General features: G+C 47.5%; 1 protein-coding gene across 1 annotated transcript; it reads left to right on the top strand.

Annotated features, from left to right (window-relative positions):
• Window positions 1-14,413: 14,413 nt before the first annotated feature.
• On the top strand, window positions 14,414-18,767 carry TMEM247 (transmembrane protein 247). Its single transcript, XM_057497571.1, is given in 4 exon segments — window positions 14,414-14,527; window positions 15,196-15,546; window positions 18,326-18,373; window positions 18,585-18,767. Coding segments are annotated over 4 exon segments (696 nt in total).
• Window positions 18,768-19,304: the final 537 nt, after the last annotated feature.

Here is a 19,304-nt window from a genome sequence, read left to right as displayed (position 1 = left end):
ACCCCCTGTCACTCGCAGTGACATCTCCATGACTTCTCCCATTCTTCTCAGCGTCTCTCCCAATTTTGTGTGTTTTCCTTCAAGTTCCCAACTCAACTCCCTTCTCTCTTAGTTGGCCCTAATTCTTATTTTATAGAAAAATAAGTGAAAATCTCTCAGTTTCTTGTCCCTCCATGGCTGCTACCTAGAAATCTACCTACCGCTGCCCTCAATATTACCCCTCCTCAGAAGAAAAGACATGTGAAGTGTTCAGATACATCCATTATCATTGACTTCCTCAAGGACCTGCATCCACCAGGAACAATTTCTCTTTCATGATCGTCAGCCTATGGATTCCCACTGGATCCTTCACTTCACCCTGCAAACAAGCTCATGCATCTTCTTTTTTAAAAAATTCTCTTTCAATCATCATTCCCCTCACATTCACCGTACAGTGCACCTTTCTCCCAAAGACAAACTTGAGGGACATGTAGCCTGTAGTTTTGGTCTCCACTCTGTCTTTTCCAACCAACTCCCCAGCGTGGACCATCTGGCTTCCGCCTTGCCCGTGCCACTGAAAGTGCTTGGTCGGCACCTGTCTTTGGATGTCTGACAGCTCCAACTCAGTACGTCCAAAACCAAACTGCTGATCTTCGAACCCAAATCTTCTTCACTCACAATCCTCACCATCTCAGATCAGGGTAGCGTCAGCCCTCCAGCTGTTCATGCTAAGGAAATGAAAAATCTTTTTTTTTTCCTCTCATACCCCACAGCCCAATACGTCAGAATTCTGTTGGCTCTACCTTCAATGTTTATCCAGAATTGGACACTTCTGAGCACCTCCAGCACCACCATCTGACTCAAGACATCACCTTTGCCTGAATCACCACCACGGCAGTCTCCCTGGTGCTCCCCTCCCTGCCCTATAGTCTGTTTTCAATGCAGTAGCCCAAATAATCATTTTTAAAACATAAGTTAGACCATGTCATTCCTTGGCTCAAAGTTCTCCAGTAGCTCCCCAGAGTTCAAGTCCTTCCCATGGTCTCCCAGACCCTGGGAGATCTACCTCCACCCTTCCCCTTAACTCAGTGGCGTGACCTCCTGCTGCCTTCCTCCACGCACCCTCCCCCAGCTACAGTGGCCTCCTGCCTAGTCCTAGAACATGCCAGGCACATTCCACCTTAAGGTCTTTGTGCTGCCTTTTGCCTGGAATGCTTCCCCTCCCCCCAGATAGCCACACAGTCAGCTTCTCATCACCTGCAAGTCTTTGCTCACATGTAACTTTCCGACCACTATATTTAAAACTGCAACTGCTGATGAGGGCTTCTGATTTTCTTCTTACATGTTCAACTATTTTTTCTTTATAACACGTACCACCCTCTAGCATGCTATAAATAAACTTATTTGTTTTTTTCATTCTTTATTAGCTCTCTCCCCTCACTCAAATGGAATTATTCTGCTGATATACTCTAAGCTCTAAGAACAGTGCCTGGCATATAGTAGGCATTCAATATATATTTGTTGAAAAATAAATTAAATCACCAAGATTGCCAGCAGACTTCTGACAGATCCAGAGGGAACTTCCCTTCTGACACTGCTGAACCCTGGATCTTCCGTGAACCACTCTCCTTCAGTTACTGCCCCCCCGCCCCACCTCTGGCCATTCATCTCGGGCTGCTAGGTTTCTCTTCCTTCAGGTATTGAAGGTCCTCCCAGCTCTAGCCTCGATCTCCCTCCTCCCTAGTCTTCACATTCTCCCCAAACAAGGTCATCCACTCAGTGTTTCAACCACCCCCTGAACATTGACTTATCTAGAATTTATACCCTCCCACGTTTCAGACCTATACAAACAGGTAGTGATGAGATAATCTCAAAGTCAGCATGTCTAAACCTGATCCTCTTCCAGAGTTCCCGTCCTCGGTGAGCACCGTCTACCCAAGTGCTCAGGCCAGAAACCTGGGAACATCCCACATCACTCCCCCTCTCTCACCCTCCACATTCCATTGGTCAGGAAACAGCTCCCTTGTTTCCACTCCTACTTCTACCTCCTCTTCACCCTGCACTTGACCTGCCTCCACAGGCTGCTCAGTCTCTCTGCTTTTAATCTCACTCCTCCAGCCCATCCTCCACACGGTCTCAGCATGGCCACTTGGCCAGGTGGTTCTCTTGCCTCTTGGGCATCTACAGGGGAAAGTCGAAACTCGCCTTAGACAGGAATGCCAGGCCCTTCATACAGGCCCCACACACCTGCCTCATCTCCAACTCCTGACCCTCCCATGCCGCCACATACCAACGGTCCTGAATTAACACTTGCAGTCTCCTCTGAACGTGCCACTGAGCCTTTGCACATGCTTTTTCCTCTTCCGGTAAAGTCTTAGCCCTACTTATCTGTGTTTAGATATCTCATCCTTCAAAGTTCAGTTAGCCTTGTGTGATTCCCCCAAGCAAGCCAAAGCATTCCACACGTTCTCCAGCCACATTTTGCACATACCTCCACCATGGCAGTTACCTTGCAGTTTTATAATATGACAAACCTTCCCAACTGACATCCCACGGTGGTTGTGACAGTCAAGGAACAATAGAGGAAAAGGCTCAGTAAGCTGTAAAATCTCGAACAGATGTTAGTCATGGAAGGAGGGAGGAGCCAAAAAGAGATATACAATAGGAAGCAATTACAATAAGATAATTACTATTGTACAAATAGATGCAGAAACGGAGGCTTAAAGACCCTTTAAGCTTCAACAAGGAGCAAGGAGCAAAAAGACTTGGATCTAAGAATCCTGGTAACCAAGGAGTATCAGGGTCTATGTATGTAAAACAGAATACTCTTGTTTGTTAAACAAAAATCCTGTAACATAAGTAATTCATGAATACAGAATGGATCACAGAAAGGGTAAGTGAAAGGGCTCTAGGCTGGGCCCTCAGAAATGACAATCAGATTCTTGCCACCTAACTTGTCCACCAGCGATGCTGCCACCTCTGTCATAATCAGGACAGCAGAGAATCAAAGCCGTGTATGCAGAATTGTCAAAACCCCATCACCAAATCTCCAGTCCCAGGACCAGGGAGACACTGTCATCCCAGCCATGTGCCATGACACCATGGGGCCAGTGACTGGATGCTGAGTCACAGCTGCAGAAACACCCCAAAACCTTGCCAGTTGCTAGCAAGAGCCAGCTCGGCACTAAGGCCATGTCCCCTGCACTCCCACTTCCAGATAGTGCGTCAGTGCATCTAATGATGGAAACTATCCAAATCCAGAATCCTAGGAGCAGGGGATCTGGGAAATGCCATCATTAGCTTTCCAGCCTGTCAGGTACAGGAATGCACACAAAAGGAGTCTGAAGTGGATGCCAAGTGCCAGTCCATGACATCCACCACACAGCACAGAGCGGGAGATGCGTCAAGTCATACACGTTTGTACAGCAAAGTTCCTCTCTGGGAAGACCAAGTGATTGCGTCTCATTGGTTGTTTTAGAACAAAGAACTGAAGGACATTTTAGTCCCTGATGAAAAAATTAAAAGTTTCCCTAACATGAACTGTGAAAGAAATTTCTCCTTGCAGGGGCACTCCAGGTGGATGCTGAGTGGTGTTGTGTGCAGTGTCTTCAATAAAAGCCTTTATAGCAAATATAGAATGAACATTCATATGCTGGTTCTTAAAGTGACTTTTGCTAAAATGCAAAGGCATAACATAGACATGGGATCTGAGACCTCACTTGTCCCCATATCTGTCATTAGCCTGACCCTTAGGTCAGCCACTTTCAAGCTGTGTGCCTCAGGGCCTGGGGGCGTGGAGAAGCCTGGGGATTCCAGGCTCCTTCTACCAGAGCAGTCAGAGTTGCATCTGTCTTAAGTCCACATAAAATTCCCTTTGAAAAAAAATTTAATTGCTTTCAAAACTGTTAGAAAATCAGTCTTTGACCATCTCTCATAAAAGTTATTTCTTACAACTGGTTTTTGGTAAGGGCCAAACCATGGACAGTGTGATGTTTGATGCTAGCCTGCAAGACCACAATTCTGCTCCACTGATTAAGAAAGATTTGAAAGCTTTTGAGAGGGTGGAGATAGCCAATTTTGAGGTGGCCTTTCCAGACGGCAAAAGTCTGCGCGTTTTTCTACACCACTGCCCCCAGGTGCAGGTTAGGACAGCCACAGAAAATTAATTGCAGAAGGTCAGGATACAAAAGGAAGTTGGAGGCCCTCCAGCTTGTACCCTTACTTTACAGATGAGAAAACAGATCTGGAGGGAGAAAGGGACTAGTCAGCCAGATAGCGGGACCTCCTCCCCCAACCCAGCTCCTTCTTGCAGGCAGAGACACCTGCCTTTCCCTGCCAGTTCTATAGTTAATAGATGTCTTGTCTGTATCTGCAGGACTCTCAGAATCCCAGCGCACACCTCACAGTGCTAGCAGGGCTCTCCAGCCCGGCACTTAGCATTTACTGGAGGTCAGGGATTCCAAGGAAACTGCAGCAAGTAAATGTCTCTGTCAATCATATGAGCAGCTGTCAGAAACTAGAGGATTGAAATGTCTCCTGCTGCCTTTTGCTTTTCTCAGAAAATGATCTGCAGCCACTGTTTCTCTCCTCCTTCTTAGGCAGAACTCCTGCTCTCTATTCCCCAAATAGAGCCTGCTGAATGTGGCCAAGCTTTCTACCTATCCAGCCCAAACAGCTGAGTCCTGGCTTTGCAGCCCCTGGTGAAGTGAAGCCCAGCCACAGCTAGGGATCTTTCTCTGTAGGCCCAGGTCAGATCTCAGCAGAAAGCCAGGCCAGCAGGCCCAGTTTCTGAACTGACTGGTGGCTAGAAGCCCAGTCAAGACACAGGGTCAGGGTGGAGAGCACGTTCTGAAAGGGCCAGGAGATGGAGTCGGGTGGGGTCGGGGGAGGCTCAGTGGAGGAATCCTACCAACTGGGGGCTTCTGCCCTCCTTCTCGCTGTTCAGACTGGGCCAAATGAACTCAGTCACCTCAGGTGGAGGCCCTTTAAAGCTGAACGTTCTCCCCATACTAGGCCTTCCCCAGTGGCCTTGACTGTTTCTTTCAGGCTGCCTCTGTCTCTGAGGCTGGAACTTAGTCAGGTCCTGCTGGTTCTTCTGGCATGATTTCAGCTGTATCTGTGCCCTGGGTGCCATTTTGGTCTCACCCACCCTCATCTTGGACCCAGAACTGACAATGGTCTCCTAAATGGGCCCCTTCCCCTTGATCTCTCCAAGCCTCTCTTATACACAAATGGCCACATTAACACTACTCACACTACTTTGCAGGTGATCCATGCTCATAAACTTGCAATGCTCCCCAAAGTAATGAGCTGGGAATTCAAGGCTCTCCACAATCCATAATCACACCAAGTTTCCCCACTCACCTCCCCAGTAGGGGCACATTTCCATGTGTGCACACACACAGCTGATTAAGCCAGTGACATGCCCTCTGCTTCTAGGAATTATTCCAGGGATTCCTGCTATTGTTCCCACCATCTCCCCACCTGGCAGATACCACCCCACAACATGTGCACATGCCTAAGTTCCACTCCTCCTCTCTCTGCCTCCCAGGCCCACGGAGAGCCCTGTCTATCTCGAATGCACTCCATATGTCAGCGTCACCATCTATATGAACACAGCCTCCAGACAAGCGGGGTATGTGTTACCACCTCCATTTTGCACAAGCAGAGATGGTGCCTAACGAGCTGAAAGCTCTGTCTTCCCAAGTTTGCCCAGCAACAAATAGTTTGAACAGAACTAGCCCTGTCCTCCAGTCAGCCCAGCCTTCTCCTACTGCTCCTGCAACACCAGAGGCGGAGGAGCCGGGGTGCTGGCAGGAGGAAGAAATGGTTGGGGGAGGAGAGCGGGCCACCGTCGGGGCGGGCAAAGTCTGTCACTCACGCTCCAAAGACCCTGAGAAGGAGCAGTGAGTAATGGTCAGCTCCCCAGTCAGCCAGAAAAAATAGGGCAAGCGCAGCGTGAGGAAGCATCCAGAACGGTGCCCAGCATGTGATCAGCCAGACCTGGGGTAGGGGCTTGCGGCTCATAGCAACAACCTTGGTGCCACGTGGTCGAAACCCCCGGGGGCAGTGTTTCTTGGGAGGAAGGACCGAGCCCTCCACGGCCTTTGCCTTTTTCTACGTTATCACACGGAGCTGGGGGAGTTCAACACCATTTGCCAGACTGAGTAGGAACACAGTAGCCAGGCCTTCAAAACAGGGCACCTTTGTCCGCAGCTGACACCTTGGCCCAGAGCCCGGCTCAGCTTCAGGGAAGGATTTAGGTCAGAAGGAAAATGGAGGTGGGGGTGGCTGCAGCTTTAAAATCTGTTTTAGCACAAGATTAGGGAGATGATCCGCCTCTTCGCATGGCCATACCTGTGCTGGGTTGCCCCCGAGCCATTTCGTGAGTTTATCACCTCTTTCCAGTCAGCTCAAGTCAAAACTTATCTCTTCTGAGTGTAAGTGTGCAGAGTTGAGCAGATGGATGTGATGCAAGAGAAGCGCCCAGTCAGCAGGGCAGGTGGCCACAGAGCTGGGAATTATTTCCAAAGCAAAGTAACTTCAGGAGGCAAAAAGGATGTTGTCCTGAGTCATTTTGAGTTTGACAGCTGTGTCTCCTTTATATTAAGTTCATTTCCCCCTGCGTTTCAAGAGAGAGCTCAGCTCTCCAAGGGGATTTATGAGGAGAAGCCCCCTTTCCAAAGCGCTCCTTTTCACAGGGATCATTCAGAGAACCTACCTCAAAGTCGAGTTCTTACCATTCCGATGCACTTACAGAGTTGGGAAAGAGGTTTCAGGATCCTGCAAATTTTATGAAAAGGGGTCACCTGCGCTTGCCTGGCTCTGCCCCGTTGCCTTACAAGGCTTTCCCGCTGACCTTGCCCGCCATCTGCTGGACGAGGGCGGTACTGCTGCCAGGGATAGGCTCTTTGGGCGGAGACTTCTAGACAGAGACAACTCAAAAATAATTCTGGCAAGGGCCATGAAAAAAATTACTCTTGACTGCCAAGAAAGTAGTAATCAATTTAATTGTCTACAGCAAAGTGCATTTAATGATACACTTCTTGGTTGTTGTATTTAAATCATTCTCACTCAGCATTCAACAAACCCATAGCTGAGCACATACCACATACCAGATGCTATACTAGATGCTGGGATAGAAGTGAATCAGATAGCCCCTGCTCTTAAAAAAAGAAGAAGTAGGCTAAAAGTTTTTTTTCTATGAACCTAAAACTTCTCTTAAAAAAAAACTACTTAAAAAAATTAGAAGTCCAGAGGTCCAGAAACATGTGCAATGATAGTGATATTTCAATGTGATTATGGCCTCAAGGGGATGTGCCACATGCCACAGACCCCAAAAGAAGAAGTCTGCTTGGGGCAGAAAGGGGAAATGGCCCAAAGGGAACAGAGAAGGAAGGTGACATTTGACTGATGGTAATCAGAAAAAAAAAGAGGACAGAAAAGTCTCAAATAAGTCTTATTGACTGGAAAATGCCCTCCACTTCCTTCACCCTCCATTGTGCTCAGAAACACTGTTGGTGGAACACTGGCCACTGGGAATCTTGCAGGGCATCTTGAGAAGGGTTATGGGTCTTTTTGAAGATGACTTGTGGAGGCTCTAGGGCCATTGGCTCAATCCACAGGTGTGGGACATTAAGTGCTGTGGCCACAAGGAAGTAAAGCACCAGACTTTAGAGTAAGAGATACCTGGGTTGGATCTCAACTTGCTACTTAACAGCTGTGGAACGTGGGTAAATCACTTAAGTTCTACAAGCTGTAGTTCCTTCACACGTAAATGAGGTGATGATAACAATTTACCCTAAAGAAAATGAAATGAGGCCATGCACGTGGAGCCCTAGCCCATGGCCTCATGCACACAAGCCTCAGAAATGTGCAACTGTTCTCAGAGGCACCCCCAAACTTCCCAGCTATTTCTGTTTAGGACATAGTCTCCCCCACCTTAATCTCCTCCCTGGAACACAGACCTCCACAAAGCCAGGTTTGCAGATTTGAGTCGCCACCAGGCATTAGAACCCCTCCCAAGGGTCTTGTGGATTCAGCTTTTCTGGGGTGACCTTCTGATAATTCTGCAAATGACCGGCATCAAGAATCTATGGGAAGACTGGGCTGAAAGCCTCCTGGTAAGGACAATATTGACCACAAGGGGGCAGTATTGGCCAACACTTGCTTCCCAGAGTGGCAATGTCAGCCTTCTGTTTTACCGGGGAATGGGGAGGATGGACCAGTACAGAGATGAGAAGAGTAACGTTGTTTACAGGAGCAAGTTTATTTTATGTTAACTTACATGAAATGAAAAAAGGCATCTGATCCAGGAGGATTTTTTGAGGACATCCACAAAGTCATAGGGGAGACCTTCCATTACCTCATTCAGTACATTGCTAACAGGCCACTTGGGGGTAGCTCTATTAGCAGGTGCACCACCCGACTCCAAGCCCACCTGTTATAAAGTGGAAACAATGATAGCAGGCTGTGTGAAGCAGTTCAGGCTTAATTGCCACCGTATTTACACACAGAATCTGTACCTGTGGAGGGTTTCAATGACTTGCCATGGTCTTGGCTTGGCTAATGGCAGAATGTGGGCCAGAACCCCAGGACCCCTATCCCTGGTGCAGAACATCTTCCACTGTGATCTGATGGGCTCCTACTCTGACCCCAGATGAAGTTAACTGCCGAGATGTTACCGAGAGCCACTGTGGCCTAGGCTGGGGGGTCTCCAAGGCCCCTTCCAGCTCTGAATGATGAAATTTCACGATTTCAGCTTTAAGCAGGTTCTTTATTGGAAGATTCCTCCCATCCGGAGTGCCAACCTTGTAAGAGCATAAAGGCACCTGTATTCTGGCTTCACTAGGCTCACCACAGGTGGGCTTTGCTGTAACAAGCCCAGTTAGGGCCACTGGATTCGCATAAACTGTAGACTGGGGGAAAGCAGCTCTGTAAAATTATGCAAATATTCCTTTAAATAACAAAGTTCCCACACCCATCACCCTACTTCTCAAGCATTTGAAATAGAGCTAAACATAAATGACTTTGAGTTACACCCAGCTTTATGGGAATTCATCTGCTGCTAATTCACCTGAATCAGAATAAAGGAATCACAAGGAGAGTGGGTAGGAAGCAAAGCCTGTGGTTCTGCTAAGGGTACAGACAAACAGAAGAAGCTATAGCTCCTTGACATAGTGGTCCTCCTCCTCTTCCCCGTGGGCCTTCCTTTCCTCTTACTCCCTCAATGGTGCAGTGCTTGGCCAGACACCTAGTGGCCCTCACCTCCCGAGGGTCTCAGTGGCCCCTTTGAAGCAGCCTCCCAACAAGTTTCCAGCTAAGGTTCCCTCCAGTGACTTCCTGGCAAGTTTAACATGAACCCCCAGCAGCCTCCTGGTGAGTTTTATTGGTACCCCGGGGAACAGTTTGCTGTTTGCCAGCCTTGACCTGCTTGACCTTGACCTCAGTGAACTTGTACACCATCCAAGGGCTCCAGCCATCCCTTCTCCAGTGAGACCTTATTCTCAGCCTCAGAGGTGCATCTCTCCCAAATTTATTTCTTCCTGTATTATTTAGAGTTCTCTGTACCCTTAAAAAGCCAATCTCCTGTCCTGGTTAGTAATTATTAACTAGTTAATAATTCTCTACAGCCGACCTTCTGTGTTGGAGTGACTGTGTGGTTTCTGTCTGCTGATGAGGCCCTGACTGGTGCAGTGTGCACACACACGCCTTCACACGCATCCCTGCATACACCCTGGAGGGACCCTCCTTTAGCAGCTCCTTGCTCCCTCCAGCTCAGTTGGATTTTCCCCAGCAAATCGTCTGAGCATCCTGAGTCACCTGCTCCTCTTAGGACCCCCTGTATCAGCCGGGATTTGGTCAGGAAAACAGAAACCACTCCAGGTATTTCAAGCAGGAAGGGATTTAATACAGGGACTTTGGTGCTCAAGTCCTGGCTTCACCTGTTCCTGACTGTGTCACTGTGGGCAGGTGACTCAGCCTCTCTGAGACTCAGTTACTACTTCTATAAAGATAGAGATAATAATAGCACCTAACTCATACAGTTTCTCTGAAAAATTATATATAATAATCCATGAAAAATTCTCAGTGCCTGATACATGGTTAGTGCCCAGAAGATGTATTATTACCCAGAAAATGTAAGCTATTATTAGTGTTTCTATTATAATCCTCTAAATGCTCCAGCAACCTGAGCTGAAGTGTCCCAAAGCCATAACAGTCTATAGCTGAGGCAGCCAGGAAAGGAAGACATCTGTCCCCGATTGAATTAAAGACTATTCTAGACTGAAGTAGGGGATGATGTGAGTGACAGATAGGACCCATTGGCCCCAAGATCCCTGCCTGTCCTCAGCTAGAACAAATTATACATCCTAAACGCCCTTCACCTGTGTTGAGCAAAACCTTCTCTTCCAGATTTCTTTTTAAAATTTTAATTGAATATGTAATATATGCACATTTTTGTAAGTCAAAGACTACAAAATGCTGTATAGTTAAGAATGTCTTCCTCCCACCCCAAACCCTTAATATCTTCACTTTCTTACCCCAGAGACAACCATCAGGAACCAGTTTCTTATGTGTCTTTCCAGGCATATTTTAGGCATTTACAAGTAAAATATATATTCATATTTTAATACATATGGGAGTACTGTTTTTGCTCTTCCACTGAAAAATGTATTTTGGAGACCATTCCATATTTGTACTGATGTATTATTACCTTATTTGGTTTTTCTTCTTTAATCTTACTCTTTCAAGTCTGCATAGTCTTCTTGATATGGAGATAGCTCTAATTATTTAACCAGATTCTTTCTGGTGGACATTGAACTTTTTCCCAGTTTTTGGCTGTTGTAAACAATGTTGTAATAAATATCTGTATACATATTGACTTCTTTCTTTTCTATGAAGTAGAAAATCATCTCATCTTTTTAGAGTCAGAGCCCCAGAGGCCATCCTTATGGTCTAGTATAAAAAGACCAGGGAAGGAGATGGGAGACCTGCGCTGCAGTCCTGGCTCAGCCATCAATGTTCTGCATTCAGACACCAATCACTCCATCTCCGTGTGACTCAGGTTCCTTGCTGTCAGGCAGCAATATTTGTACCTGCTTTAAATTGCCTCACAAGGGCATTCTGAGAATCAGATGACACAGTGCACATGAGAGCTTGGGAGTGCTGTCCTAATGCTCAAGTCTCTCTTCTGCTCATTTTCCAAACCCACAACTGATATATTGATGCATGAATGTGCCCATCAATATTCAACACAGTGCCTGCTCCATCAAGTGCCCCTTCCAAGGGAAACTGCTTAAAGGACAACCCGAGGCTTCTGTACAGAGCACTGAATGTCCCCCCACCTTCCCGAACCCCCACTTCTCCTCCACCGCCAGGCTGAACTGGGCTGAGCACACTGGACACCCCACCAGCTTCCCAGAACTAGAATGAAAAGCTTTGCCCAAAGAGACAAACCAGGTCATTCTGATTCTTGCCCTGGAAAAGTCTACCAGGAAATTATGAGTGACTAAGATAGTGAGGACAAACATAATATAAAATGCATGGAGAGAGGCCATGTGGTCAGGGCCAGGAAGGATCGTTAGAAGTACAAGTTATGAGTAAACTGAAATTGGGAGGAAGCAGAGGTCATAATGCTGAAACTATGAGGTCAGAAAAAAAGTGGAGAAGGATGTGGGAGAGAAGTGAGAGGACCCAGAGAAGCAGAAACACTAGAACTGGACAAGTTGTAACAATGACAAAGCACGTGAAGGGGCAGCAGCTCTGGCTGCTGAGTCCAGCACAGTCCCCGCGAGGCTAAGCCATCCAAGACGCTGGGCTCCCATGTGATCCTGTCTGCCCTGCCCCTCATGTGGCTTTACTATAACTGCCCCTTTCCCTAGGCTCAGTGGAGGATGGGAGACCTGTTTTCGGCTGCCAGGAGTGCCAAGCCAACCCAAGGCAGGTGAGACTTACCTCCCGTGCTCCCCCAGAGCCCCTTAAAGGCAGGTGTGTGAGGATCTTACCTCACAACAAGGGAGATGGGAATCCTAGACTCTATTTGGCTTTGGCATATACCTTGTTTAATGAATGAATGAATGTTCATGCCCCCTAAAGAAAGGGCAGGGCAGAGAAGGGCAGAGAGCAAAAATGGAGAGGCAAATAGGCAAAATAAATATCAGTCGAGACAGCTCCTGCTGATCCTGCCCTCATGCCCAAATGCCCCCCACGCTTCCTGTCACCTCTTCTGCTAAACCTTCCCCAGCTACTCCCACTGTATCAGCACCCATCTTCTTGACTGTGATGGTAAATCACCTTATGGGCCCCAACTCTTCATTCTGCCCCATATCTACACCTTCTACCCTTTGTCCGTGCAGTTCTTCCCATTAAGGGGCAGAGCACATTTCGCCATCCTTTACCTTTGGGTTTGGCCGTATGACCACCTTATACTGTTGGCCAAAGCCAATAGTAAAAACGGAAGTGATGGCAGGCCAATTCCAAGGCCTTTTGTGCTTCTTCCATTGCCATGAAAAGAGCATGCTCAGGCCAGCCCACTGTTGCCAAGAAGAGGCTGAGGGACACGTGGAACAAAGCTGCCTTGGCCAACCTGCCTAGTGGAGCCCATCGCAGATCAGCCAACTCTTAGATGTCTATGTTGTCACTGAGATTTTAGTGTTTGATATGCAACTATACAATTACCCAAGCACGTATACATTTCAGTGATTGGTGATTTTTATAGCAGTTCACTATTTAGTCATATATAATTATTTCTTTGGACAGATAAGATTTAATAGATGAAAATATAGGATCCCCAGTTAAATGTGAATTTCAGATTAATGAAGAATAATTTTTACTGTAAATGTATCCCATGCAAATTTTAAAGTAATGATTATAATTAAAATCATAATTTTAAATATGCAAAAAATTATTTATCTAAAATTCAAATTTAACTTTAAATTTAAAGGGCATCCTGTACTTTTCTGGCAATCCTACTCTGAGTGCCTGGGGCAGGCTTAACATCTTCTACAATCGCCAAGAGGTAGTTTCCATGGCCACCATCTTAACGCTGGGAGAGGGCAGCCATGGTTTGGTTAAAGATGAGACTAAAGCCCCTTCTCCTTTTGTAGCACAGCCTTGTCTTCTACGACCAAAAATGTTCATGTCATTCTCACAAAACTGCCGACCACAAGGTATTTTCCCAGCCCACTGATCTCTTTGCTGGTCCCCCTCAGTCCATCCTATGAATAACAGGGGTTGCATGTGCTTGCTAGGTCTGCTGTGACAAGGTACCACAGCCAGGATGGTTTAAACCACAGAAGGTTATTTTCTCACAGCTCTGGAGGCTGGAAGTCCAGGATCAAGGTGTCAGAAGGGTTGGTTCCCTCAGAAGCCCATGAGGGAAGCATCTGTTCGCGGCCTGTGATAGTCAGTCTTACATGTCAGCCTGACTGGGCCGTGGGATGCTGGAATGCTTCTGGGTGTGTCTCTGAGGGTGTTTTGGGAAGAGATTAGCATTTGAATAGGCAGACCAGACAAGGCAGATTGCCCTGCCCAGGGTGGGTGGGCATCATTGAAACCTCTGAGGGCCTGACTAGAACAAGAAGGTGGAGGAAACCCCAACAGATTCTCTCTGCCTGACTGCCAGTCTCCTGCATTGGACAGGGACTTCTGCCAGCAGCGCTGCTGGGTATTCAGTCTCCAGGCTTAGGCTGGAATTTATACCGTCAACTTTCCTAATTTTGCCCCTTGCAAAGAGTAGATCATGCCACTTCCCAGCCTCTGTGATGACATGAGCCAATTCCTTGTAATAAAGCTCACATGTGTCATATACATATAATCTTGTATTGGTTCTGTTTCTCTGTAGAAACCTAATACAAACCTCTCTCCTTGCTTTGTAGATGGCCATTTTCTCCCTTATCTTCACATCATCTTCTGCCTGTGCATGCATCTGTGTCCAAAATTCCTCTTCTTCTCAGGACATCAGTCACTGGATTAGGACCTCCTCTAATGACCTCATTCTGACTTAGTTGCCTCTGTACAGACCCTCTCTCTAAGATGGTCCTACGTAACGTACTGGAGTTAGGACCTCAGCATAAGCATTTTATTGGGGAGACATAATTCAGTTCATAACAGGGTTTGTGGAGCTATTGTGACTCATCCTGATAAAGTCTGCATTTAAAAGAGGAACCCAAGGGAGTAGATCTCAAATAACGGAATTCTTCAGGTGGTGGAATTCTAGTTTTCAAAGTCGTCCCTAAAGGTGGCAAAGGCCCATCCTGCAGTTCTTAATAATGACACCTCAAAGGGGCCATACCCCCTGCCAAAGGGGCCCTAGCAACTAACTGGTGAAATGCGGGTTATTATGAGGACAGGGATTGTGATGGTGGCCGAGCTGTGGAATCTGGGGAGACCAAATGTTAGTGCCTCAAAATTGGCAAGCAGCGTAGTTTTCTGCATGACAGCAGAGGAGAGGGAGACGATGGGAGCCCGTTGGGCAGAAAGCTGCCCAGCCTTCTCCAAGGGCATGCCTGATGACCCCATGTCTGAAGGGAAGCCCAGAGTGTTTTTGGTAAGGGCATGCCTCATTTCACTGCCCCAGCCTGCTGTGGGGACCTGGGATAGCAGCCGAGTGCACTGGGATTCCTGAGAGCGGCCAGCAAGAGCACCCCATCCCCGCAGCTGACACCCAGCTCTAAGCAGGGACCTGGCAGCCCTTCACAAGATTGTGAGATCACTTGAAACTGGCTTCGGTCTCTCCTGTCTGCCTCCCTGGTTGGAGCCCTGTCCTCCATCTAGGAATGGCACCCGGCGCCCCCGTAGCCCTTTCATTGGTTCCCATGTGTACAGGTTCTCTCAGTGCAGCCCTTGGGGTTCTTCCTCCCTCTGTACCCCCACGCCCTACTGAGGACTAGGTGTCTAAATGGTCTCAAAGTTAGGCAGAGGGGGCTGGGGATGGACAAGTCACCTCCATGGTGATTTGAAAATCACCAGGAAGGCGGCCTTCTACCTCAGCTCCCCGCTGCCGCCACTGGCTGGCACGTCAGGGCGCCAAAGCTTTGTGCCAGTTTGCCCTGTCCTTCTCATCGCTCTCAGGGCCTGATACTCCATGTTAAGTGCAATTCTGATAAGAACTCTGTCTAGATCTTTACCAAACACCCCAGTCCATGTGGGGGTGGGGTGGGGGACAGCCCCATACTGACTCCTCACTGTCCCCCAACGCCCCCCTCCCTGCCCCAGGAGGCAGAGTCACCAAAGTCAGACTCTTCCTATGACTGCCTGGAGGAGATGGAAGCTTGTGAGGACAAAGGCTGCCCAGGGCTGCCTAAGTTGCTGTCCCCCAAGACTGGCCCTGCCACCAAGGGCCAGGCGGGTGATGGACCTGAACTCACAGAGCTGCTCCAGGCCTCGGCCCCAACTCCAGGGACCTCAGGGACCCTGGGGATGGAATGCAATGCTGAGATGGAGCTGGAGTAGGTGCGCATGGAGTTCGAGCTCACACGGCTCAAGTACCTGCACGAGGAGAATGAGCGCCGGCGGCAGCACGAGGGGGTGATGGCGCAGCTGCAGCAGCAGGCCGCACTCCACCTGGTAGGTGACAGTGAATGGGGATACTGGCCAAGAGGCCCGCAGGGCCCGCCCTGAGAGCCAGGGACTGACCTTGGGGCCCGGGGGCCCACCTGACCTACTGCACCTGCCCTGGGTTCAGATGTGGAGGACTCACAGCTTTGAGCTTCCATGCTAAGCTGAACTCCGACCTTGTAAGGAGAGCTGACCCTAAGAGCAGCCCAGAACCACCTTGTTCACCTGCCTGCTCACGGCTTTTCTTCTCAGGGGAAAGTCCTCAACATGGCCTCCATGACTGATTTCCCCCATTCTCCATTCCTCTCTGCATCTTTTTTAAGTGACTGATGCCTGAGACTAAACTCAGAATCCCTACCGAGGTCTGTGGATTTTGATGAAACCATCACCTTCCCTGATCAGGGAGGCATTTGCCCTGTAGGATCACTGCCATGCTGTCAGCTAAAGCCTAGACATCTCCTGGTGAGAGCCAGGCCACTCTTCCCTAATCCATACTAAACCAGGATGAGAAAATGTACTTGCAGTTAAGTGGGATGTGAGGTGTTTGGCACTGTGGCTGTGCCACACTATAAGTACTAAATAATGAAAAATGTTATTAGTTAAAGCAGTGTTGTCTGGGCTTTAAAATCAGGCAGTTCTGGGATAAAACCCTGGCTCTACTATGTGTAAACAGTGTGACGCTGGGCAAGTTACTAATCCTCTCTGAGCCTTGGTTTGCTCATGCAGAAAGTAGTACCTACCTCATAGGGCTGTCGGGAAGGTTAAATGAGATAATGCATGCAGGGCACTTTACAATGAGCCTGGCACATTAGGTAAGCACTCAATAAGTGTGAGTAATTACCATATTTATGTACTCAAGCAACTCACTTCTTGACCCAAATGCAACAATATACATTCATCACTTCTCAATTTTATTGGGATATAATATATTAGCTATGCTTCTCAGCTCTAAGTCATCCTCAATTCTGAGAGACTTGTCTTCTGTCTTCATTCAAGTCATTGCTACAATTGTTGAGGAGGCTATGACCCAAAGGAAATAGCACTAAAAGGTCTCTGAATAGGTTAGTAATGTTCCATTAATCAGCACCCTCGAGTTATATTTTATCCAGCTCACATTTCTCTACCCTGCCCTTATCCTGAGAAACAGTCAAATGGTTTCCCAGAATTAGATATTATACTACCTATAGCATTTCCCCCAATATCTTTTTTTAAGAAAAAGGGGGTGGTTTTGCCTGATTTGTTCTCAATGAACACAGGCTGGCTTCTTAACAATGATCATTTTTTTTCTTGCTCACAAAAGACCTTCTTAATTATGAACTAAATGATTTTGCTGAACCAAGTCAAGATCATTGAACTGAGATTTCCAGAATCCATCTTTTTCTCCCCTCTTTTAAAAAATCTAGAAAATATTTCCCTGTCTTTAAGATTTGGGCACATTTCCTGATAGTCTGACTTCTCCTTAATAAATTCCACTTCTAAACTTGTGACTTTGTCCACAATAGCCTGGGATAGAATTTGTCACAAGTCAGGGTCTGAAACTATTTGAAGCAGATGTGGTACAGTACTCGGCCTTTGGTCAATGTCTCCTCCTAACCATATTTGCTTTCCCTTTTTTGGTTTGAAATTTTACTCCTTGCTGGATGAGCTGGAAACTCTTGGTGTATAGTCCTATCTGCTGTCTGTCTTCTGCTCAAAAGATTGACTGTTGAAAATATTTTGAAAAGGTTTCACAAATGCATGTTCGGTTACCAAAATCATAATTATCACCCTTCAGCATTTCAGGCAGAAAACACATGCAGACTGCAGAAGGTGGCAGGAAGCCCACAGGTCCAGGCCCACACCGTGTCTGCTGACAACCGTGAGATCTGCCTCCAACCCTGAACACTAGGGTTCTTCTCTGGTCTTCAAATCTCCTTGCTATGCATTTTAAAGATGCATCTCTGAGCCATTTTCTGCCCCCTCAGTTTTATTTAGTTGCCCTCACATTTCATGGTAGTTGTCCCAGCTCTGGTGTGTCCCAAATCCCAGCCTTTGGTAATAGTTTACATAAGTGTTTGACTTGTACATTTACTGAAAGGTGGAGAGTTGACTTGATTTTTAAGCCTACTGCCCACTCTTTCTGGGTGAAGGGGTGAGCAGATAGGTCTCATTTTGCTGACAAATACTTCTGTGTGTTTCCAGCTAGTTCAGGGCATCACAGTCCCTGCCTTCTGCCTGCTTACAAAAAAAGTGGAATGATTTTAAGAGACATTTTAAAGAATAGACCATGGTGATACCTTTTTACCTACAGACCAAAATAGTTACATCAGCTTTTGCCTTACTTATATGCCAGTGACTTCTACAGTCAAAATGGGGGTCTGTCAGACTCAATTACATAGATTCTGAAAATGAGCAACACACAGGCAGAGTTAGCCAGACCAGTGAGGCTGCCTTCCCCCGGCCCAAGACCATGAGGGGTTTGGTCCCACCACCCGTCTCTCACCACCTGTCCCCAGGAGAGACAGAGCCCTAGGCTGACGGACTGCAGACTGACCCTGTGTGACATATCCAGGACCAGGAAGTCAGAAACAGTCATCTGTGCCCAAGGGACACCCTCTCCTTGTGCCTCTTTCCAGAAAACAAGGTTGAGTGACAGGGAAAACCATTCAGAGAACACTCCCCAGACCCCACGACCAGATCTGGGCATCTCAGAGTCAGAGAGACTGCCCACCTCTGTGACTCAGAGGCAGTGTGGAACATACAGAGCAGGAAAGGTGTTGGCCTTGTGCCTGGCTGGGGAGGCTCGGAGAGTCTCGTACAGCAGACTCAAGAAGGAAAAGCTCCTAAGCTCCTCCATGTGCCAGTGACCTTGCTAGAAATTTTTCTGTTCTTGTTCCTCATAATCTTCTTCCTCACAATCTCGTGAGGTGGGCACGATTACTCCCCCTCAGGGGAGGAAGACAACCTGCCCAGGGTCACGTTCAGGAAGAGACAAGAGCAGGATCACCCCCAGATGTGCCTGGCACCCAAGCCCAGTTTTGCCAGCTCCATCTTTTCTCCCCCCACAGTCCTCAGGGGGCCTCCAGGACCTCCTGCTCCCCCAGAACCAGTTTGCCATGTTCCTGTACTGCTTCTTCTTTATACACACGATCTGTGTCACCAAGGAGATGATCTTCTTTCTCTTCTCCAAGCACTACCTGTTCTGTATCGCAGCCATTCTGCTCCGCTTGATTAAAATGTTATGGTCATAATTCCAAGTGCCCTCTTTCTCTCCCTCACTGGGAACCTCCACACTTGGACATGATCCCAGTGAGCCCCCAGTCTCCCTTCCTCCTCCTTCCCTAACACCTCTTCCCCTTACAAGCACCTCCCTCCAATCAGAACTTGCTGTTAGAAAAGGTTCTGATGTCAACTGTTTACACCTTTGTGTGAAGAAATATGTTCAGGCCTTGTACTGACCCTGTGTTTTGCCTGGGGATGAAGATATTTTATCCAGAGAGAAGGATTTCAGAAGTTAGGAGGATAGAGAGATATCTTTAGGGGTGAGGGGTTAAGAAAGCCTTTCCAGAATCACAGAAACCACACCAAGGCCAGGCTGGTTTAGGATCCAGCACATCTACTCATATTCATAGATCTTCTCTGATCCACAGCATGGATGATAGGCTTGGGGCTACATCCCCCAAAGATGTCCATGTCCCAGTCGCTAGAACCTGTAACTATGTTACTTCATATGCAAAAGAGACTTTGAGCTGTGTTTATATTAAAAATCCTAAAATAGGGAGATGATC

The sequence above is a fragment of the Manis pentadactyla genome, chromosome 2, assembly GCF_030020395.1.
Source record: "Manis pentadactyla isolate mManPen7 chromosome 2, mManPen7.hap1, whole genome shotgun sequence".
Taxonomy (NCBI): domain Eukaryota; kingdom Metazoa; phylum Chordata; class Mammalia; order Pholidota; family Manidae; genus Manis; species Manis pentadactyla.
The sequence above is the reverse complement of the archived record's forward strand: the minus strand, read 5'-3'. Positions and strand labels throughout refer to the sequence as shown.